The 23828-nt window shown below is 41.9% G+C and overlaps 1 protein-coding gene across 12 annotated transcripts in view; it reads right to left on the reverse strand.

Annotated features, from left to right (window-relative positions):
• The window catches only part of Magi2 (membrane associated guanylate kinase, WW and PDZ domain containing 2), a 1273508-nt gene that overhangs the window by 108912 nt on the left and 1140768 nt on the right, over positions 1–23828 (reverse strand). For 10 of the 12 annotated variants that reach the window (XM_021253974.2, XM_087206545.1, XM_004839744.4 and 7 more), the window contains 2 exons: positions 20930–21178; positions 127–312 (listed from right to left, as the gene is read on the reverse strand). In XM_021253974.2, coding sequence (XP_021109633.2) covers positions 127–312; positions 20930–21178 — 435 coding nt within the window. The remainder of the gene's footprint in view (positions 1–126; positions 313–20929; positions 21179–23828) is intronic. The other 2 variants (XM_087206547.1, XM_087206549.1) reach the window with 1 other exon arrangement.

Below are 23828 nucleotides of genomic sequence, written 5' to 3' on the forward strand. Positions count from 1 at the left end.
CACACCATGAGTGAGCAGAGCGGCCTCTGACCCTCTAACAATGCCCTGGTGACGGCTGTGTGGCCAGCAGGCCAGGCCCCCATGGCTGTGTCCGCCTCTCCCTGCAAGGCCACCTCAGGCACTCACCCTCCTGAGGAATGATGCGCAGGGTGACACTAAGACCTGCATCCTTGATGAGCTTCACGATGTCAGCGTGAGGCATGCTGATGATAGACTGGCCGTTCACGGCTAAGATCCGGTCTCCCACTTTTAGTTTTGCACAGCGATCTGCAGGACTCCCATCAATGATGCGTCCGATTTTATGGGGCACAGCTAAAAAAACCCCAACAGAAATAGGTATCAGGGACATCATCAATGCACGTTCTATCTTTCAGTCCCAGCCCAAAGGAAACAAAGCAGTGTCAGGATTCCTTCCCTGGTCAGTGTATTTGCCTAATCATTGCTATCAGATGAGGTCCTGTGCGTACGACTGAGACCAGTGTCCCTAAATCCAAGCGCTTTCAGTGATGGGCCAATTCCAAACACAAAGGCCAGAGCTTCTCAAACTTCAGGGCACACCAGTCACTCAAGGGTGAAACGCGCAGCTACGTGGGCCTCACCCCAGACCATCTGACTCCAGATGTCCAGGCAAGAGCTGCGGACCATAGATGCCTAAGAAGGTCCCAGGGGTCCCAGCATATCGGAGTGTCTGAGAACCACGGACATAGAACGCTGGGCCCGAAGAGCTTCTATCCAGAGACACACTACAGTTTCAGGAAGATAAACTAAGTGCCAGGGATTTAACTTGTATTCCTTTCTGTTTCCTGAGAGGAGGAAAAAAAGGAAAGGAAGAAATATGTTCTAATCAGGTGGCAGCCATGCAGGGAGCAAGTTATGGCCGCTGCCCACTCATCTAAGGGTCAGTTTAGAGGAGGACACGCTTTCAGTCTTACCTATTCTTTCTGCCTCACTCTACTATGCTGCTGTAAGAGCTTGCTAATGCCTGATACATAATGGATTTCACCAAATCTGAGATGCCACAGGTGTTAAGGCAATCTTTATTTTAAATACTACAAAAAAACACACACACAACCCTGCCACTTAAACAATGATACCCCATCAACTGTATAATGCCCTCCAACTCCTGAGATATTAAAATATAAAATGTGAACATTGATGTAACATGACTCTAAAACAATGGACATCTATTTTTTATTATTTAGGGTTAGCTCAGGTCCCAAAAAGAAGATAAGAGGGCTCTTTTTGCTTTGATGATGAATTTGTAGTGAAATTTTTAAAAAAAATTTATTTTATTGGTACATTTTAGGTATACAATATAATGACATTCATCATTGGAAACTTCCACCTTTACATAATCTCTCTTGGTTCTTATTTTTCTCCCTTCCCCTGCCCTCCCTTCAACCCCTCCATCCCTCCCTATTTACAAAGACTTTGTTTCCATTTTTTCATTTTCTCATATTGATTCCATTCCCTTCTTTCTTTTCCCCTTCCTCTCCCACTTCCCTTTCCCTTTGCCCCTTTTCTTCCTAAGTGAAATCTTGAGGGAAGGGATTATTAGATCCCCTTCCTGTTCTCTTTCTCTCTCCCTTTCCCTCTATTATTTCCTTGTTTTTTATGTGTATTTCATTTCAGAGAAAGAAAAGCTTGTGATTTGTGTTTACATTTAATTATCTCCTTGTTAACAGATTCCACAAAATGGCCTTATGTATGGAGGAAAGCATTCGACGGGGAAAGTGGATTTTGCGTCAATCATGTCAGACTTGCAAGAGAGAAGTTTCTGAAATGAGTGTGACGCACACAAAAAGGCACTTCAAAGGCAATCAATAGCATACACTCATTAGCTCACAATCCCATTAATTTGTGAAGGTTAAACAACATGTCATTAGCTTAAAGAGGCAGAGGAAGTTAGCTTGGGTTTAGAATTTGTGACCTGATATGAAAGAAATGTTTTGCTTTTTTAAATTAGACGATTCCAGTTGTTTTTCTTCAATAATCTGTGGAAATTATTTACTGTCTACTTTTTAAATTGTGGGTTGAAGCAGGAGGATCAGTCATTCAACATATCAATCACAACAGATCTCCGTAGCATCTTCTCAGGAACAGGTAGTGTGCGTGGCTCACTGGGGAAAACGATAACAAGGAACACATGGGATTTGCCCTCGAGAGACTGACAGTCAGGCTACAGGGACCAGGGATAAACATACAAAAACATTTAAAACAAAGCACACATGGCAAATCCATGGGAAAGACTGCTTGTGACAAGAACAGCAAGGAGGGGCGACTCCCTAGGTCCACGCATGGACTCAGAGTGCGGTAAGGAAAATAAGTCATTCTGGGCAGGAGGGACCATAGTGCCCCAGCCCAGCGGCAGCTCATTTAGGGAACAAGTCAGGATGGGAAGAGGGTGTCTAGCAAATCTGGGAAGGGAGGAGGAAAGACAGGCGCTTGGCAGGCTGGGGTCCCTGCTGCTGTCCCGTCTGAGCTCCCTGAGATGCCTTTATTGCTGCTGCTGGGCGGAGACGGGACATATGGAATGAAGGGAGATGTCACAGTGCCCCCTCTCTGATACATGGTGATGACTCCTGATCTGCCTTTCTGCCTTCAGAAACCCGAGCCTCATATTAATCTTGCTTGCTTCCATCTCTCCTTCCTAGAAGGCCTGATGCAGTGTATTCTGTGTGGTTAAACCCATTCAGCTAGATGCTAGCCCACTGTGGAGTGTGACAGTGTCCTCAGCGGTTTTACTTGGTCATCAGGGGGTGACGATGTGGGGAAAAAACATGGTTTTGTATTTTTAAATTTTGGATGGTGAAGGTAAGAACAAGCACGCTGCATGACTTATTTTCTTCTAGAAGTCTGTGAAATTTAGCTTTCCAAAAATGAAAACATCTTCCCTAAAGTTCCTAGCCAACTTCTTTGCAAAACCCCAAATGGAACAGCTGGTGTTTTAAGGACTGCATATTCAAAAGTGCACTTTCCCCCAGCACCCGTGAGTCATTCTCTTGTGGCTGAACAGTTTAGTTACCCTGCAGTTGGTAACAAGCAGATGGTCAAATGGAAGCATGTGAAGAGGGCCACCACAGGCAGTCTGGGAACCCAGCGGAACCCTTGTTTCTAAGGGTAAAGTGGCTCATATAGAAAATAGTACCTATATGGCTAAAGAGGAAGAAACACCGCTCTGTCATTAACCACTTATGCTTTTATTTTGCAACCAATAAATACATTTGGATCAGGAAATACTGAGAACAAATTGGTAATTGAAAGAAATCTCTTGGCATTGGAATTGTAATTAGCAGTGACTCGACTGTTTCCGCCCTGGAATTTAAGGCGGAGTTACATTGCTTTTGTTGTTTGGAAAGATTTGATGGGCCTGGGGACAGAGTTATTTTGTGGGTGTGCAACTGTCTACCCGTAGAGGTTCGTACATGCAATGGAGTGGTAGTTAACTTCATGGTCTGTGGTCACCATCTTCACACTCTTAAACTTTGAGCAAGGACTTTGCATTTTCATTTTTTTCCTGGGTCCTGAAAATTATGTAACTAATTCTATATTCATACATTCACAAAGTTTTTCTTTATTGTATCACCCCATTGTTTTTAGAGTTAGCGTGGGATATGTAAATGAGAATATGGTATAGTTACCAAGAAAACACACCAAAAGGTGGGTGGTGGGAAAGGAGCAAAACTAATCCTTTACTCTTATAGCTACATTTTTTATTCCTAGGCATGGCACTAGAAAAGGTAGTCCAAATAGTTTCTGTGGAGTATATTCTTTTTTTTATTTTTTGGTGGTACTAGGGATTGAACCCAGGGGCTTTGCACTGAGCTCTACTGGTTGTTTTTTTATTTTTCATTCTGAGATAAGGTCTTGCTAAGCTGCCAAGTTGACTAGGCTGGTCTTGAACCTGAGATCATCCTGGCCTAGCCTCTCAGAGTGCTGGCATTGGAATTGCAGGTGTGAGCCACCATGCTCTGTGAAGTATACTCTTAAACACCTTTGATTCTGAGTATAGCTCAGTGGTAGAGCATATGCTTAGCATACGTGCACGAGGGCCTGGGTTCAATCCCCAGTACCCACCAAAATATACTGCTTCAAGAAGTCTAATATTTACCTTGATTTCCTTTTACCATCATGAAATTATTCTTGTGTGATAAGTTATTTATTACTGGGCCATTTACAAAGCACTTATTCTTCTGTAACCCTCTTTAGTGGACATTAATATATGCTATATAAATATTTCAAGGAATTCCTATAGTCTTTTGATGTGATTTCTTTTTTTTTGGTACCGGGGATTGAACTCGGGTCCTTGCACTTGTGCAGCAGACGGCGAAACCACTGAGCTAAATCCCCGGCCCCTTGATGTGATTTCTTTCCTCATAATCTGAGAAAATACCTGGATATTAGTGTGGTGTATGAGGTATGGGTGGCTAGAATGGAAGAAAAAGTCTATTTACACACATGTAGACCTTTTCTTTCTGTAGAAGTACTTGTCATTTCTCTATATATCCCTAAAGTCACCTTGCCAATTTCTAGATATCCGGGATATTCTTTCTGACCTGTTTTGGCCTGGAAATGGTGACCGAAAATCTGGTCTCATAGAGTCAAGTATCAACCCTATTCAGCCTTTTTTTTCATTCCACCCAAAGACCTGGAAAAGGATACACATTTCTATCATTCAGTACAACCAGTAATCCAGAATTTCCAACTAAGAGGTAGAAGGTAAAATTCTGTACTGTCCAACTTCAGTAGTTTTGATGAGCAAACCCACATAGCTTTTAGCAAACTTTGCTAACTAAACAGGAAGCTGGATTGGCAATAATAGAAATAAATTCAGAGAAGTTTTGAAATGAAAATATGATAAATCAGTTTCTTCCTTGCAAAGCAGGAAAACAAGTTATTTACCCTTTTAAAAATAGCTTCAGGTCTGAGGTACAGTACAGTACTTGTGTCCAACAGACCTGTGCTGGAAAAATAACTCCATGATATTGGGAGGTAGAGCCTTCGAGAGGTGATTAGGATTAGACAGGTCAGGACAGGGGGCCCTAGGATGGCATTAACAGCTTTATAAGACAAGGGAGACCTTGGCTTGCTTTGAGTGTCTCAATATCATGCTTCCACCGTGTCAACATGCAGCTCACAGGTCCTCACCAAATGCCAGTCCAATGGCAGAGCTGAGCCTGGGCTACCTGGCTTCCAGAACCATGAGCTAAATAAGCTTCTACTCCTCATGTGGTCCTAGATACCTTGTTATACAACAGAAAATGATCTAAGACAAGGGTCAAACACAGCCCTGAAAAAGGAGTTCCTTTTATTTATAATTTATTACAGAGGGCTATCAAATGATTAGAAAATACTGGCTCATTCTACAAAATGAGCAAACTGTATAAAAATTTATGTCATAATGTAAAGAGGGCCAGGGAAACACAATAGTATATCTTTTAATGATTAGAAATTTCTTATAAGGAAAGCAATTTAATTGAATGTGTATTAATGTAAAAAATTGAATATAACCAAAATACTTATGATGAAAAACCCTAGTCTCCTGCCTTAAGCACCCCACCCACCGTGTCCTTTCAAGTTCTGTGTCCTAAAGTCAAACATTTTAAATTTTTCACCTATTTCTTGACATTTCTAAATAATATTTTTTGATGGCTATTTTTCAATTTATTGATTTTAGTCAATATTTATTTCCTTAGTTTTATAATAAGGGATTTAGCATTCTTACTCTGCTTCCCACTTTCTCTCTTTATTCCAGAATAGTTTTATCACTATTTTTGGTTAAATCAGTTATTGTTTATGATTTTATCATGTAAATCTTATTTACTATAGTATTAGTGAGTTCATTTCTTTTCTTAAACAATTTCCTCCCCATCCCACATAGGATGAAGATCATGTCCTTATTCATTGTCCTCAAAGCTACTGAGTCATCATTCAATTAATTCCTCTGAGAATCTGACTCTCAGAGTAGACAGGTTGCTCTTTATATCTGTTACACAGCTAGGCTGGGGATTTAGCTCAGCGGTTCTGCTGCCTGCCTCACAAGCTCACGGTCCCAAGTTCGATCCCCGGTGCCAAAAAACAAAATAAAACAAAATATCTCTTATGTAGCATCATCCTAGGGATTTCTGTTGCCTTCCAAGGTAGACTGTACATTTCTCCAAACCTCAAGTCATATTTTTTGAAGCATATTCTGCAGTAGCTTTCTAAGAAACAATACAGGAAAGAAAAAATTTTTTTTCAATTTTTAATGTTTGACAATGTCTATTTTCCATCTTATTTGACGGAATTCTTTAGGACTCTGGATTGTATAAAATTCTAGATTAAAAATTAATTTTCCTCAGAAATGTTCAGGCATTTCTCTATCATCTTCTAGCATAAAGTGTTACTACAGTTTTCTCTCCATAACCTTGAATTCTGCATCTGCAAATTTAAGCAACAATGGTACCAAAAATGTTTGAGAAAAAACTGCATCTATACTGAAGAGGTACGGGCTATTTTTTTGCCATTTTCCCTTAAATAATATAGTTTACATACCATTTACATTGTGTAAGGTATTATAAAGAATGCAGAGATGATTTAAAGTGTACAGAAGAGTATGTAGAAGTTATGTGAAAACACCACCCTATTTTATATGAGGGATTTGAGCATCCATGGATTTTGCTATCCACTTGAGTTCTGGGAACCCAATCTCCCATGAAAAATAATTACATTGTGTGCTCTGGGAGTTTTGTTCCTTGTGTGCTATTATACTATTTCCACTGTGTTTCCCTGATCTTTCTTCCTGGAACTTTCATTAATTACTGGCTTTCTGGATTGGTCTGCTAATTATCACTTCTTACCACTCTGCTCATAGGTCCTGCTTCTCTTGTTCTATTTCATTTATGCTTTTCTTCATCTTATCTTCCAATACGTCTATTAAAATTTTAACTTGTCATGATATTTTTAATTGCTAAGAATTATTTCTTTACTCATATTATTTTTTAAAAAGTAACATTCTGTTTTTACTTGTGGCTGTACTATTTTTTTAGCTAGTATCTGCTATAACAGAGTCCTCTACACTAAGTAGCTTAAGCAACAAACATTTACAGCTGACAGTTCTGGGGGCTGGAAGTCTGAGATCAACGCCATCATGATTTGGTACACTGTGAGGCCTTTTTCCTGATTTACAGATGGCCACTGCCATGTTTTCAATATTTGTTCCTTGCAAAATTCATGCTGAACTGTAATTGCCACTGTAATGGTATTAAGAAGTGGGAACTTTGAGAGACAATTAGGTTACGGGGTTCAAGGTTCAAGCCTCATGGATGGGACTGATGGCATTATAAAAGGACGAATTTGACCTTCGCTTGCCCTTTTTGCATTCTGCCATGGGAGGACACAGCTCTTGCCACACGCTGGTACCTGGACATTGGATTTCCCAGCTTCCATAACTGAGGCAATGTATTTCTGTTCATAAAAAATGATCCCTCTGTTGCACTGCATTATAGCTGCACAGACCAGACTAAGATAGCTCTCTCTTTTTGCTGTGTCCTCATGTGTCGGGGGAGAGAGTTCTGTTCTTTTCATCTAAGGAGGGCACTAATCCCATCATGGGGGCTCCACTCTCACGACATAGCCTACAATTATTTACCCCCCAAAGGCCTATTTCCAAATCTATCACATTGGGAACTAGGGCTTCAACATGTGCGTTTCTGAGGGACAAAATCATTCAGTCTATATTAAACATTTTTAGTATCTATGAATACAAAATAGAAGATTTTGGGAAATGTCATCTGTTCCCTTCATTTCTTCTAGTTTTATTGTTGCTTATTTGATTGTTTTTCTATTTTAAAAATAAAAATTTCACACCTGGTGGTCATGGCTGTGCTCCATTCTGTCCTGAATTTTTCAAGTTCTAAGCCTCTCCGACTTTCTAAAGAAAAGAGTGGGGTCTATGTTATTCATATCGTTTTTTGGTTGCCTCTGCCTTGCTGAGTGGATTGCTACTTTGTTGCCTTTAAAATACTTTGCCCAGGGCCAGGGATTTAGTTCAGTGGTTCCACCGCCTGCCTCGCAAGTGCAAGGTCCTGAGTTTAATCCCTGATACCAAGAACCCCCCCCCCCCAAAACCCCCAAAACTTTGCCCACACCTATCCAATTCTTCTCATTTACTTATCATCAGTTTTTTGGGGCTTAAGAAATGGGAGGAGATAAGAATGTTATTGTTTTACCACCACCAACTAGAAACTGGAATTTTTTTCAAATTCAAATCAGTTGTTTACAAATAATATCTTAATGTCCCAGTTGGAGATTTGGAATCTCTTTGAAAAAAATTGTATAATAATTTATTTACCCAAACTTAAAAATCCCACTGTCTGCTGTAGCTTGGAAAGATAAAAATATGAAGGATACCTGATTTCAAGTGCTTAGAAAATATCATAAAATTACATTTCATCTAACCTTGGTTTAAGGGTCAAAACTGTTCAATAAAACACTTTCTCTCCTCTAAATCTGGGGCCTACCTTTGGGAGGACCTGAGACGTCACGCCCCTCAGTGGCTCTGGCGCCAAGAGCTCTCTCAGCAGGCCCCGCCCCGCAGAATGGTTGATAGTTACAAGCAGGTGCTGCTGACAAGTCATGTTTCGCATTTTTACGGATGCAGTGTATTCTATCTCTGCCATCTCCCTTTTCCTTTTATGGCCTCTGAAATTGTGTTTTGCAAAAAGTCACTTGGCTATCTTCACACAGTTTCCCTGTTACAGTAGGTAAATGTCAAAAGCAATCAGGTGCAATATCAGCCTTCCATTGTACTCCCCAAGCCCCTTGGCAGATAATAACTTCTTTGCAATATTTTCTTAATGTAAATGGAAACAGATACTAACCCAGGCAAATGATCCCTCCTGAGCCAGCTGTCCTTTTCAATATGTTATCCCAGAGATTACATGAATATTTATTGGCTCTTCAGTTTCTCACAGAAGCCAAAGTTCCACTAACAGGGCATAACATGCTTTAACTTGAAATAATGCAATTTTGCATGGCTGGACAAAACCAAATATGAAAAGGCCCCAAGCAAAGTGCTCAGGAGCTGGAAAATCTTGACCACATATTAACTTTAAAAACAACTTGCAGTGACCTCTGAATGGCCTAATAAATTATGTCAGTTTCCCTGCTTGAAAAGTGAGACCATCATTATACATGGTCTTTTTTTCTTATCCTGATTTTTCCAAGTATTCACATTTTAACTTAACTTGGATTTCTGCTTATATATTTTTTCATCAATTATATTTTCAAGAATTAACTATGTGTTTTTACTTTTATGAAGTAATACTTTACATACGATTACATGTTTTCACAAGTGTTTTGTTTGAGACTATCATGATAAAATGACTTTAATTACTCTAGCATGAAAAATGAATAAATAATGGAAAAAAAGGACTGAAAAGTCTCACAATGTGCACAGTGACTGAAAGTGAAAAAACAAGTCACCAAAGAAGATATATAGGTGGTATAAAGCACATGAAAAGATCTTCAATATCATTCGTTTTTAGGAGAAAATGCAAATTACAGTCAAAATATCATACTACTATAGGCCTATTGGAATGGCTAAAAAGAAAAAAAAGGCAACACAAAAACCTTGAAAATAACATTATTTTCATGGATGGAAAGCATCAAGAGCCTTCTTAGGCAGAACCACAAAATGGTAGAACCATTTTGGAAAATGGCACCATATAAACCACAAATCCCAGTCCTCAGTACTTATTACATGAAATATTTTCTTACAATATTTTCTCCCACAAAATCTATTTTCACATGAAAACATATATAAAAAGATTTAAAGTAGCTTTACTTATAATCACTCAAAAGAAGAAGTAACTCAATTGCCTCTCACCTAAGGAATGGATAAACAAACTATGGTGCACCCATATGATGGGAACCAGATGTTATAGTTTATATCTAGATATCGCTAAAAGCCTCATGTGATCATGGGTGGGGCTTTGGGAGGTGACTGGATCATGGGTGTGTGATACTGGATTAGGCCACTGATGGGTTTATAGCTGGGTGTGATGCTGAGAGATGAAGCCTACTGTGAAGAGGTGGGTCACAGAGGGTATAACCTGAAGTGCCTATCTTCCTCTCTCCTCCTTTGATTCCGGTCTGCTTCCTGCCTGCCCTGACATGGACTGTTTCTCCTCTGCCATGCTGTCCTGCCTTGGAGCCAGCTGACTGTGGATGGAAACCTCTACAAATTGTGAGTCAAAATAAATCTTTCATCCTTTAGTTTGGGGGTGTTGGGTATACTGTTCCAGCAATGAGAAAGTAACTAAGACAACAGATGATGACACATGGAACAACACAGTTAAATCTAAAATACATTATGCAAAGTGGAAGAAGTCAGACTTAAAAGGCTACATACTTTATGATCTATTTGTGTAGGAAAAGCTGAACAAAAACAGATCTGCAATTGCCAGTGCTGGAAAGTGTAGAGTGGTTGACTTCACTGTTACAGCAGTCACTAATAGTCAACAATAGTAACGAAACGTTTTTGTCAAAACTCAGACTACAGGTGAGATGGGGTAAACTTTATCATATTGAAATCAAACCTTAAAGATGAGGGGGATGAGAAAGCAGGAGAGATAAAGAGGTTTTGGATGAAAACAGAGATAAGTAAAAAGGAAGTGATGTCAAATAGGAGAAAAGAGGTGGGATGGAGAGAGTGAAGGGTCTGGCAGTCTTCAGATAGGAAGGGGATGCTGTCTAATCTGAGTTTTAAAAGAAACTTTGTTTGGCTAGGTGGCAAGGACAGGGGATGAGGTGTCAAAGTCACAAAGGGGACGAGAGCACTGGGAGATTGGGCAGGGAGGCAAAGGCTGCCCCTGTGCCTCAGAGCTGGGCAGTCTAACATGGCAGTGCCTGGCTGCACAGGGCCATCTAAAGTAATTGAAAGACAATGAAAACTCAGATTCCTCATTCATGCTGGTCTCATTTCCAGTGCTCCACAGCCATGTGTGGCTCATGGCTACAGAGCTGTGTGGTGCAGAACAAAATGTTTATTTCCATTGCTGCTGGGGGTTCTGCCACAGGGAGCTAATCTGGAACCTCAAGGGAGGCATCCGCAGGGGTGGGAGAGAACCTCATATAATCATTTTCTCTCTGAAAAGCCTTTTTGGGCAATGCCTCACCTTAGCATGTGAAGAGTGACAGACACAGCTGTGTATCTATCAAGACACGGATGGAATGTAGGTGCCTGGAGACTCCTGCAAGGCTTGTATCAGACATACTGGCTGGAGCTGAGGGCAACTTACACCATGAGGCAGCAATGTCAGGAGCTAATGGGGCAGCCAGGTTTTATCATATTTCAATTTTGTCAATCGCCTACCGGAAGGTAGCTTTTTTTATCTCCCCATTCATTTAGCAAGTCTAATAAACATTTGAATGAAGATTTCTATTTTGAAATATTCTTCTATCTTACATTATCTCAACTTCTTAGTGCCAGAAAATCATAAGGGCAAAACCTTTGATAATATGTGCTCTTCCTTGTTTTCTGGAAGACCCTACTGTCATGATGAACTCATAAATATACATCTTTATAATGAATAGCCTCCGAACAGAAGGTTCTGGGTACTTCACTCCTAAAAGCAGATGGGTTCATCAGGTACCCAACATCTGTGGAGCATCTTTTTGGAACAAAGCCTTGGTTGGGTTAGAGAAATAAGATCCGGGAGAAGTCAGACTGAAAAATCAAAATGCCAGTGGTATACTCTACTGTTCTGTTAACTTTCCCTGGGACTTTGTGAACCTTATGAATGTCTAGTGATCTGACTTATCACCCAGAGAAGGCTGGCGGATTAATTTCTAGAAATGATTCCAATCAAGTATGAGGATGTGTGGTTGGGAACAAATAAACTATAAATCGCAAAATAATGGGTGCTCAAATGCACAAATAAAAAGTGCTTCTACCAGGATATGGCGTAGTAGGATTTTCAGCTGAGGTAATCCCTGAGTCCTTGGTAGAATCTGGACCTCAAAAAGAAATGGTATTTATTCTAGTGCCAATAGGAAAAACATCCCTGAGTCCCTCTTTCCATACAATTGAACAATGGTGATAAATAACAGTAGTGCTTTCACTCAACAAAATGCTTTTAAAATGGTTCCACATGTGGAACCAGTTTTATTAATGACCCTTCCCTGACATATTTTCTGCGGTGGATTGTTGGGAAAAAAGAAGAAAAAGAAAATGAAGGAAATAAAATACAACACAAGGCCCTGAATACCATGCGAAGACAAGTGTCTTTTGCAAAAGTGGGCTGCAGGGTCTGGCCCCAGGGTGGAGTAGGTCATTTCCCACTAGCAGAGGGCAACCATCTGGGTCTTTTCTCTATTGCAAGCCCCATCTCCATGTACCCTCTAGTGAATAACAACGCCCTGTAAGACTGGAGCCCAGAGGACAAAGCCACTGGTCACTCATTTATGAGCTTTCAAAACAACTGAGTAGCTGAAGGTAAGAAGCCATTCACATTCTGCTGTCTTAGGAGAAGTCTTAGGACACAATAGTAAAAACCCTCCTGAAAATGATTTCCTAGTGGGAGAAACTTATGAAGGATGAGCTCCATTCAAACAATAAGAAAAACTAGTCTAGAATTTTCAACAATTCACTGTGAGGTTTTTTGATAGCTGCATTGCTCCTCTTCTTGAAAATAAATAAGAGCCACAGTGCTTCTTCTGTAGACTTATTCTTTAAATGACCTTTAAATTTGTTCATTCTAAGAGAATGTTTGTATTTGTGCTTCCATTTCAGTTAATAAATGCCCAAATGCTCAGATATCAGAGTACTTGGAGTTTGATACAAAATGTTTGTTCCCCTGTTTGTTTACCAGTAGGACCCAGGCAGCCAAGTTTTAATTTGGGAATAAAACTAGTCATGTTCAGGATTGAAAAGATGGAATTGAGTCAATAGATCCTATTCATTCTGGCCCTAGCTGGGTGTGATCTGATAGAGCACTAATCTGATTCAGAAGTTGTTCACTTGGAAGAGAAATGGTTTGCTTTGTTAATGAGAACTGTGAAACAAATAAACAATTTGAAGTAATATTTTTTTTCTAAGGCGCCCGGGATGTCATCCAAACGGTCCTGTGTAGGACTACATAATTACGCTGAGGCTGTGTCACACAGACGAAGAGCGACCAGGAGCAGTCGGTGCCAGGACAAGGTGCATCACAGAGCAGCCCGAGGCTGCTGCCTGGCCTTTCCGAGGACACGGGCTTTGCAGCTCAGATGCTTAGACCTGGAGAGGCTGCGGGTGTGGAGACTGCTCCCCACCCCTGGGATCTTGGGTGGTCTCTCGTCTGAGACCTCACCAGCTTGGGGCTGGCAGCTGAACTATGTAGCCAGACTATGAAGAACTGATGTGAAATCTGTATTCCGGGACAGTCCTCCGGCAGCTCCTCTTCATTACAGTGCAATTTCTCACACTGAGCAAGGACCAGTGTGCACGCAATTCCTTCCCTATGTGATCCTCTGCTTCTTTGCCCCTTCTCAAAATTACGTCTTGCTGCCTTAGCTTGGTTTAGGAGCATCCTAGACATGGAGCACACTCACTTCTTATCTTCTGAAAAGAGAAGAACTTGCTCACGATGTAGAAATCCAATCCTGTCCTATCAACACAAGCTACATGAAACCCCTTGAAAAGCATGCTCCCACCACCGAGGAGAAATGCTACTGCTTCTTGTCCTTAAGGAACTCACAATTTTGGGGGGGGGGTAGAAGAGAAACCTGAGCACATGAACAAGAAAACAACACAGTAATACATAGCAACAGAAGGAGTCTTGGAGCAGCAAACAATGACTGAGTTGACAGATCCGAATTTCTATACTGGTTAAGATTAAAGAAAACACCAGAGGGAGATGCGCGAGGATGATCAGGCAAAGGTCTATTAGGAGATTAGATTTTTGAGCTGATTTGTGCAAGATGCATACTGTTTGGGTTGCTGTGAAGATTAAAAACAATGCAAGATTCTTAGCACAGTAGATGGGAGGAAACTTGGTAACAACTATTCCTGGATAAGAGGAGGTATTCCAAGAGGCAGCTGGCAAAACATGGGCTCTGGGACAGGGAGGGAAGTAACCTGGTTTGATGAGAAGCAACAGGTGAGCAACTGTTGGTAAAAAGCAGTTGTGCCTAGATTATCTTGGGTCTTGAACGGAAGAAGCATGTTTGTGCTTTATCTGGTAAAGACAGAAAGTGCTGGCCATTGTACTGTTATATGAAATCCCTGTGGTCCCAGGGATCTGGGAGGCGGAGGCAGGAGGGTCGCGATCTCAACCCCGGCCTGCAAAACTTAGTGAAACCCTGTATCCAAAAAAGGGGGGTGCGAGGGGGATGTACAGCTCACTGTGAAGGCCCTGGGTTCAATCCCCAGCACTCCCTCAGCTCCAAAAAAACAAAATGGAGAGAGCGCTGTCTCCCGACGTACCCTGCATCATTAACAGGGAGACTCCACTCCTACCCTAGCTCCTGGCTACCTCATGAAAAGTCAGTCACACTAACACCTGTGCAAAGCCTTTAAGATTTAAAGCATATACCCACTAGTGCAATGACTGCAACCTTACCTTTTCCGTACATGTAGGGTTTTCCAAGCATTATGAAGACACTTGCTTATCCTATGAGGTATATTGGGGAGGTGGATTTATGGGGACAACAGGTGTTTTGTATAGGATCTCCGCACACCTTATTCTGCCTGTTATAAAAGTCCTGACATTAGCAATGTCGGTGATAGCATTTTGCCTCTGGAGTGAATTGGTGTCAGTGCAATGAAACCCAAAGCAGAGATTGGTTCAAGGAAGGAGGGACTATCACCTGTTGCCAAGATGGTGAGGAATTCACAAAGGAAACTTGTGTTTGCAAACAAACAAAGAACAGCGAAATAAATGAGATTTGCTTTCTAATTCTCATGCTGGGCTGCATGGGCATGATTTAGGTACATTTCCAGCAGTGACTTTTGTGAAGGAACTCTGAGAGGTCAAGGTTTACAATAACTTAGAGCAGGTGAAGATGCCAAGATTAGCACTGCTTGCACCTGTTACCTATGCCTTTTAGTTTATCATGAACAAACCTTAACCCGGAGGGTTGGAGAAAACCCACTGTTACAGCCCAAAAGAAGAATAGTAAGACAAAGCGCTTATTGGCTGCTCTTTAGAGGCTTGGCTTCAGGGCAAAGCTTTGTAGCCATGGTGCCATTAAAAGGAGTGTGACCTGGAAGGAGACAGGTGTCCCAAGCCAGCTGGGGATGTCTGGGGGAGGCCTGTGGGGGAGAGTTGAGCCTCCTGGGTGGCCTTTTGCCACCAGCAGCCCGAAGCGTCTTATCTCAGGGAATCACAGGGATGCTATCATCATTCAAACGTGGCACGAAGTGGAAAAGAAAGGAAAACCTGCCTTAAACTGTCTTAAATGGGGAGCTGGTTTAGTGTAGTTAAGAGCATATTTCAGATCATTTCTTGAAAGAGGCTGAGGTGGAAGAGAGCATTCAAAAATGTTAGGAGTTACTTTCAACACATAATTGAAGATGAAAGCAGCAAAAGTCAAAATGATAGATAACTTCAGCCAGTGAAAGATCTGATTCAGGCTTCTAATTTTCCCAAGAGTTTACACACAAGGAAAAAACTAACCACATACCTTACTTCCCACATTGCTTCATAGCCTATCGTAATCTAAGGCTGAAAAAGGCCATAAAGATGATCTTCCTAACACATCAAATGGGGCTAGGACTCAGGAAGACCAGACATCACAGAGCATGAGTGGAAGTGAGGAATGGGCTGGTCCACTTACTTAAATGTCCACGTTTGGGATAAGGCTACGGAGACCTTCACCCTGGTCTTTTGTTTCACTTTGCGCCTCTCCTAACTTACGTGACTAGTCAGTGACTGCCTGCTGGTGGGAAAAAGCCTAAGCTACTTCACCCTACTTCACTATTTCCTTTTATTTCACCATTTAAAGGAACCATGCTTAACAATGTCACTGAAGACCTCTAGCTAAGTTTTTGAGTTTCTAGAATACCTTTTAAACTCCATCACTTATGGGTATCATCAAAGACACTTTGAGAAGTTCATCAGGGCATTTCATCTAAGATAACTCACTCTCCCCGAACATAAGACTGCACGGGCCTTGGCCAAAGTCAATAATGACCAAGGCCAAACTCCAACCTGCGCCAGAGAAAGTACACATAGAAAGAAAGATGTTCAGCACAGAACAGAGCTCCAGGACTGCTGAGAAGTCAACAGCCTTCTGGCCATGATGTGCTTGCAGATAAAGACAGAACACTGAGTCGACACGGCGGGTAAACCCAAATGAAGGGAGAAGGACTGCAGTGATTATTCCCTGCTGTTGACTGTTTGGATTGATGTGACGGCTGCTGTCCTGAACAAGTCTGACCCCACAGCTTCTTATGGGCCTATATCTAAGCTTACAAATTCCCTCAACAGATTGTCAGTTCAATTACTGATGCCCAATTTGGCATGCCTACCCCGTAAGTTCCAATGGAACCTCCCTGAAAGCTTTAGAAAAGGTGGAAAGCGAGGCTCTCTTTTACTTCAACACTGGCATCAAAGCCCTTCTGGAAACCTCTGGTAGGAGGCAGGTTTGGTGGGGGAGTAGGATGCACCTGGAAGAACAGATTATAAAACCTGGATGTCGGGACTCAAGCCTTGAGCTGGGGAGGCCTGAGGACCATTTTATCAGCCCCACTGCACATAGTCACGGGGGCATCTGATCCACTCAGAGACACAAGGCTGCCTGAGTGCACCTGCAGCCTGTGCACATAAACCTCGGGGACAATGGCAACAGGAAGTGATTCAAACCTCACCAAAGCTACTGGTTTTAAGAAGCTTTGGAAATTATTTCCATTTTTCTAAGTTTATCAATAAGTAATATGGTAATGAACACCTGTTATTATGGTTTAGATCATAAATGCCCTTCAAAGGCACATATGCCAAAGACTTAGCTCCAAGGCTGTCCTGCTATTGGGAGGTGGTGGAGCCTTTAAGGGGTGGAGCCTCATGGGAGGAAGTGAGGTGATTGGGGGCATGGCCTTAAAGGGGATAGTGGGACTCCAGCCCTCCCCCTTCCTCTCCTTCATTCCCAGGTGCCTTAGACGGACAGGTTTCTACTACTCTGCACTTCTGCCATGATATTTTGCCTCATCACAAATCCACCATGGACTGAAACCTCTGCAACCATGAGCTGAAATAAATCTTTCCTTTTTATAAATTGATTTGGTCAGGTATTTTGACATAGCAATGGAAAGATGACCAACACATTTACATATAAGTCTTTGTTCAAATCTCCTTAACAGTTTGAAATGTAATTACCTATTACAGTTCATTTGGATCCTAGGCTATGTTGTGGAAACCAACTTTGTTTTCCCTTGAGTCCAATTGTAAGCCCCGAAAAGATACTTAAGACTTTGGATAATGGGACACAATTGCTCAGGAAGCTGTCCTGTTTTCACTTTAAACCACGAAGGATATTCCTGCACTACAGACTGAAGGCTTCAACTTCTGCCCTTTTCCAAGGGATGGCCAGCCTCCAGGGCCTTGAAAGGATGCACTTTCCTTCTTCATTACATTATTTAATACAAAGAAAGTTCCTTCTTTATTTTTGGGATAAATAATGTCTTGAAAAGGAACAGGTGAGGCTTTAGAAAGAGTCCTGTTTAAATGCTGTTGCCCAGAAACAAGCCAGAACCTCACCCCACAATTTGTCATTTAGTTGGACGTCAAATATCTCTGGCAAAGTTGTCCTGGCTGAAGAAGCTGTAGGAGGAGTCTCTAGTCATGGGAGGGGAAGTTCACACTAGGCTTCTTCATTTCACCTCTCTGCTCTGATAATATTCAATAATGACATAATGTTTGCAGGGAGATGCTAAGAGGTATGGATGGCTTCAAGTCTGAATGGTGATGCTTTCCATGACATTCCTAGTTTCTTGGCTTGGGGCTTCTGGGAGATGAACCTGCAGATGCAGCCTAAGACTTCAGCAGAGCTCACACAGCTGGACTGGCCCAGCCCTGGGCTCTTGCTGCTGGCCCAGCCTGCAGGTGGGTGGGGTGGAAAAGACTATTCTCCCAGCAGGTTCCCATAGGGCCAGGACACAGGCCCCCTGAGATGTGCTCATCTAGCCCCAGATTCAGCAGCCCCAGAAGAGTAAGTGACTCTGACTAATGGCTGACTGGCAGTGTGAACTCTGTGCCACCAAAGAACTGTGAGCTGCGGCAGTGGAAGAGATTCCCAGCAGGGATAGTGGCCTAGACAGCAGTATGGACACAGCTAGTTCTTACTTCAAGCCAGTGCTCTTCTCAGCCCCTCTGTGCACGGATTCCTTTACGTTCATGGCAACCTTATGACAGAAAGACGAAAATGATCTTCTCCTTGCAACCAAGCAAATGGAGGCCCAAGGAGGTCATATAATTTCCCCAAGGTCACATGGCCAGTAAATGACAGTGCCAGGTTTGAAATCCAGGCAGTGTGATTGTAGCACCTGAGCTGTGAACCATGCCACCCACATGGAGTAGTGCTTCTACTGGAGGCACAATGGCCCTGGGCCACCAGGAAAAGGCTTGAGCAAGGCATGGGAACATCACCTAATAAAAAGTGACTATGTTAATGACCCATGGCCCAGGGAAGACATGGAAATGGAAAGGACACAAACTCTGGGAAGGATCGAGAAGCCCGAGCACTCAGGAGCATCACCCTGTGTCAGCCTCACAGAGCCCAGGGACTCTTCATATTTTGACGATGGAGGTGAGGCCCAAGGAGAGCTCTTTACTATTCATGAAGCTCTGAGCATTTCTCTTCCAAATTAGAGATCAAAATCATTACAGAAGTTAAGGAGGAAGGAGCACTGGCTCCAGGAACCTTTTAGGTGCATGTTGCAAATTATATGCTGTAAGGCAATGAGCCGTCAGTGTAATAGCTGCTTTTGCTACAGAGCACAGGACAACCTGCATTCCCAATGCCTTTAAATGAAAAGAAATACACGTGGAAAAAAAAGGAACCATGAGGCATAATGAAGTAAAGAATACATTTCTACACTCCAGGGATAAAACCCTTTTAGTAAAATAACACTATTTTGAAAGCAGTTATAATTATTTTTTTGAGGTCAGGGTGATGTCACTTGGTAGCAAGAAAAATTCACATATTAATTGTAAGCATTAGCACCTGCTGTTTTCCCAAATCTACTTATGCATAGATTTGCAACAGAAAAAGCGCGCGCACACACACACACACACACACACACCCTCCCTTACACATTTAGAAAGAAAGCTTTCATGCTTTAAATAAAGGCAAGACCTTAAATTCATGCCTAATGTTTTTATTGTGGTAGTATACTTTTTATTTTTATTCTAGTCCTCTAGGTATTCTGCCCCAATAAACAATTTGAATGACTGGAATAGCTACAAAAGCTCTCTGTGAACATTTCCCCCAAGTGTAAATTATTGGAAGGCTGTTTATATAATTCATGGAAATCTTTATAGTCTTGTGTCCTTTTAATCTTGGTGAATCCATCGTACTGACAGAATCCTGCTTTTAGTCTATGCTTAAAGATTGGATTTATTCCTTTAGCTTATCAGGAAGAAAGAGAGAAATGAAGTTGTACTTTCAGATGCATGCAATTTGGCTTCTGCACATACTTGCTGAGGTTCTGTGCCTCTGGTTTTCACTAGAATTTGTCAGGGGTCAAGCTAAACAGGGCAGTTCTCTCCACAGTTCTGGTGGTTTTTGGATAATTTTAACTTTATCATATAAAACTTTTATTCATTCCCAAAAACTTGATTTTCTGAGTGACTGCATGATACTCATCCCATAAATAATGGGACTGCCACAATTTTTAAGTTTTTTAGACTACAACATGGGTCCTATTATTATTTTTTTTCTTTTAATGCTCCTCTGGTGTTTCTATCACAGTATTTTGGGCTAAGTCATTTCGACACGAAAAAATGACAAAGTATCCCATTCCTTCTTCTGTCCCACAGCTTGCTGGTTGCTGAATAAATTCTGGAACACTGCTGCAGAAAGGAAAACAAGCAAGGAGGCCGAGAGTTGCACAGATGGCTGACCAGAGTAGCCTCTGCTGCCTGCTGTATAGACTCCTAGAACCTGGGGCTGGGGGGATCCTGGGAAGTTGCATTCATTTCCTTCTTCCCCTCCATGCTATGACCCCAGGGGAAGCCCCAGTATCTCAAGCCTGCTGGCCACACTACACCTTGTTCTTCCACCGTTGCTCCTGCCCTAACCCATACCACCACCCCAGTTTGGTTTTCTAGAAGCAGCTGGACTCCTCTTGCAAAAGAAATATATATCATATTTCAGCCCACTGCTTAAAAGCTTTTAATGGTTCCCATGGCCTTCGCTTATCATGCACCCTGGCTCCCAACCAATTCCATGTTTTGGTGTCATGCCTTTCTCCTTTATTTGCTACACCACCGCCACTCTGGGTTTCTGTATATTTCTTGAACGAAGAAGAAAGCTCCTTCTCACACAAAGCCTTCTGCCTGGACTGCTTTCTTCCAGACTCTCTGCAACTTGGGTTTCATTTGATTGAACGGCTCTCGAGCCAAAGAGCTTTCCCTGAGTGGCCCATAGAAAGGGCCACCTGCTTTCACCGCAACACTACCATGTCACTGTTTTGCTTCCCAACTTACAAATGAATGAAAAGCTTTCACGGGGTGGAGGGGTTGGAGGAGCATTAGTCATGGTCTTGCACTCTTCTTGAGCCAAAGACCAGCAGTGTTTGGCTACTCAGTGCTAGGGAGGGTTTAGGTTTATCTGGGCCCAGAGCCTGTGAGTGCTCGGTTACTCAGCACGTCGACAACCATCCTCTGATCTGTTTGTCTGTCACCCTTACCATTAGAACAAGGAAAGACAAGACCCTTTATAGACTGCAGGTGAAGCAGTCACTTACTTATAGTGGATCCAGACTCAGGCCTGTTCAAGGAGCTGATGATGACGAAGCCGAAGCCCTCATTCTCCTTGCGGTGAATGACCACATCGCTGGTCTGCAGGCTGTGGGAGGTGAAGCCTTCGGGGGGAGAGGCATTGCTGCTGGAAGCAGCATGGTTGCTGTTGGTGTAGGTTGCGTAGTCACTGCGTGGAGAGCTGTGGTGGGTTGATATGGAGCCAGGACTCCTCCCATTCTCTGGGCAGGGCTCCCCTGGAACACACACCATACACAGAAATGCAGTTATTTAACGAAGGTCTTAGTGGATGGTTCCTATGTATAAGGGCGTGGCTGGTGACAGGACCGGCTGACTGGCTTTCCTCCCCCAGGTACACAGTGGGTGCTTGAACACTTATGAGCCCAGTTATAGGGCTCCCCATTCTCAATCCCATTCTACCCTCTCAAGAAAATACAAAAACCCAGGTCAGCCTCTGTGCTGCCACCAGTTCAGATCTTGCTCTTATTATGATGCAAACCCAGGACAAGGTCAACCCTTGGATACTGAGACACTCAGTCAAAGATGATCAAAACAAGCAGACAAAACCCCAAACCATATAGTGCATGTGAATCACTTAAAGAGCCTGAAAACCAAACTCACGTTCCACCCGGGGAAAGATTTTTTCAGTAGGTAAGGGGGAGGTTAGGTATACAAATCAGGATCAGGTTTCAAGGCCTTGGAGAGATACTGCTATAGATATGTGTGGGCGTGGGTGGAGCTAACAAATCTGAGGTGTCCACATGAAGTGACCTACCTGTGTTTGAGCTCATACTTCTATTTTGTGATACTGTGATAGCCTAGAAGTATTATTTACTTCGTGTAGTGTGGGAAATACACTGCTTAAAAGTGGTCCACATGGTTTCTGTGTGCCTACCATATCTCAATCAAGTGGTTCTTAAAAGGATATAGATTATTTTTCTTTCAAAAAAGTAGTTTTCTCACTGAAAGATCAAATCTAATAATGATACCAGGCTAAAAAATCATGAATTTTGAATCCCTATGGTGGTATCCGAGGTTTTGCTTATTTACATCCTGCATTATAAGAGATACTCTATTATCAACCAGAGACTAAAACAACACTTCCACAAGAAAGCAAGCAGAATGACAGAAAGCTGGTTTTTGAAATGAAAGTTACTCTGTCATCCAGAAAGAATTTTGTTATTTTACTTTAATACCTAGGTATTGGCACTGTACTAAAATAACTGAAGCAGGCACCTAGAATACTGTAATTAAAAGCAAGGCTCTTTTATTTTCCTCTTAAAATTTAGTTAATGTACTCAAAGGTGTTTATGGAACAGGAATACTAGGATGGAAAAATCATGACTATTAGTGATTCCTTTTTGGGTCTTTCTAGATATCATCTTCTATTTAGAGCTGAACAAAGTGTCTCACATGGCAAGTCAAAAATAATCAGCCAAAGTTTCAGTGGAGGCTCTTAGCCACTTCATAAGAAGCTAAGACTGAAGCTGCAGTTAGTTATACAGTAGGTTGGGTCTGGAATGGCCGTAAAAGTCTGGGTGTAACAGGGTTAGTCCCCAGCCCAGGACCTATTTGGAGGTCAGGGTCTCGTGGGAGGTCTTCTGGTCACTGGGGGTGTGTCCTCAGCCTCTCTCTTCCTCTCTTCCATTTCATGGCCATGAGATGAGTGATATCGCTTTTCCACATTCTCCTGCCAGGATGTGCTGCCCCAGCCCATGGCAACAGGCCACCTGCCCATGAACTGAAGCCTCCAACACTGTGAGCCAAAAGAAATTTTTTCTCTTTGTAAGCTGATTTCTCAGATATTTATTACAGAAATGGGAAGCTGATAACAATTCTAAATGAAAAAGTTGGGGATAAAGAATCAAAACGATAAGACATGTTTTGCCACACTGATAGCCAAAGAAGGAGTTCGTTTGTTTATAATCCCAATTTCGAAAATGGCTTCCATCCGTTAAAAACTTAAACAAACGAAGTGAAATGCAAATGCAAAATAATTAATTAGTAAAGTAAGAAACAAAAAAGGCTTTACAAAAATGTATGAATTTCTTGTTTATAATTATAGAATGAAAGAGATGCAGGCTATTTATTGTCTTTCTTATTTGATAAGTTTCACTTTTTCTAATTAAGAGAGGTTTTAATAAACAAAAAGGACACTTTTCATGTGTAAGAAATGTACTGAAGTCATGAAAGAACAAAATGTCAATGTCAAAGGCTTTCCCTTTTTGGAACTTGATTTTAAGATTTCTGTCTCTAAAATGCATCCTCCCTGCTAGAAACATCACCCAGAGACAAGCTGTTATTGTCTTGGTGAAGCACATGTCCTTTATCAGTCCTTGTGCAAGTTGGAAATAAAGTGATTAGAGATAGTCTGGAAGAAGAAAAACAAACAATTATTACACTGCTACATTAAATTGAAAATCTTCCTGAGTTATTGGACCAAATCAGTAACTAAATGTCATAGGCAGTGACAAGAGAGATCTCATTTTCTGGCTGTCATATTTTAGGAGGTTGAGAGCTGTGGTTGTCAGTAAATCAGCAACAAAGAAAAATTATCTGTCTTGGTCATAAATGGCTGGGAGTGGCTGTACCACCAGCTCTAGAGAGAGAAAGGAAATCATGGCCTGAATCAGCTTGAGGGGGGTCCCTGGGTAAGAGACAGAGTCAACTACAGGAGCAGAATACTTCTCCACTGCTTCTGGACTTCTCTCTCAACCCCCAGAAAACAGTTCTGCATCTTTAGCAGAATGTGTATATTTTAAATCAGGAAGTTCAAACAACTTTTAAGTTCTTTCTGGGCTTGTTCTGGGTCACTGACACTTGAAAATTGGTACCATGATTGCCTTTGAGGGCTGGGCCCCACCTCATATCTCTATTCCACAGCTC

Source organism: Heterocephalus glaber, unplaced genomic scaffold, assembly GCF_053883595.1.
Source record: "Heterocephalus glaber isolate CG9 unplaced genomic scaffold, H.glaber_assembly_v1.0 deba00000676, whole genome shotgun sequence".
In the NCBI taxonomy this organism is placed as follows: domain Eukaryota; kingdom Metazoa; phylum Chordata; class Mammalia; order Rodentia; family Bathyergidae; genus Heterocephalus; species Heterocephalus glaber.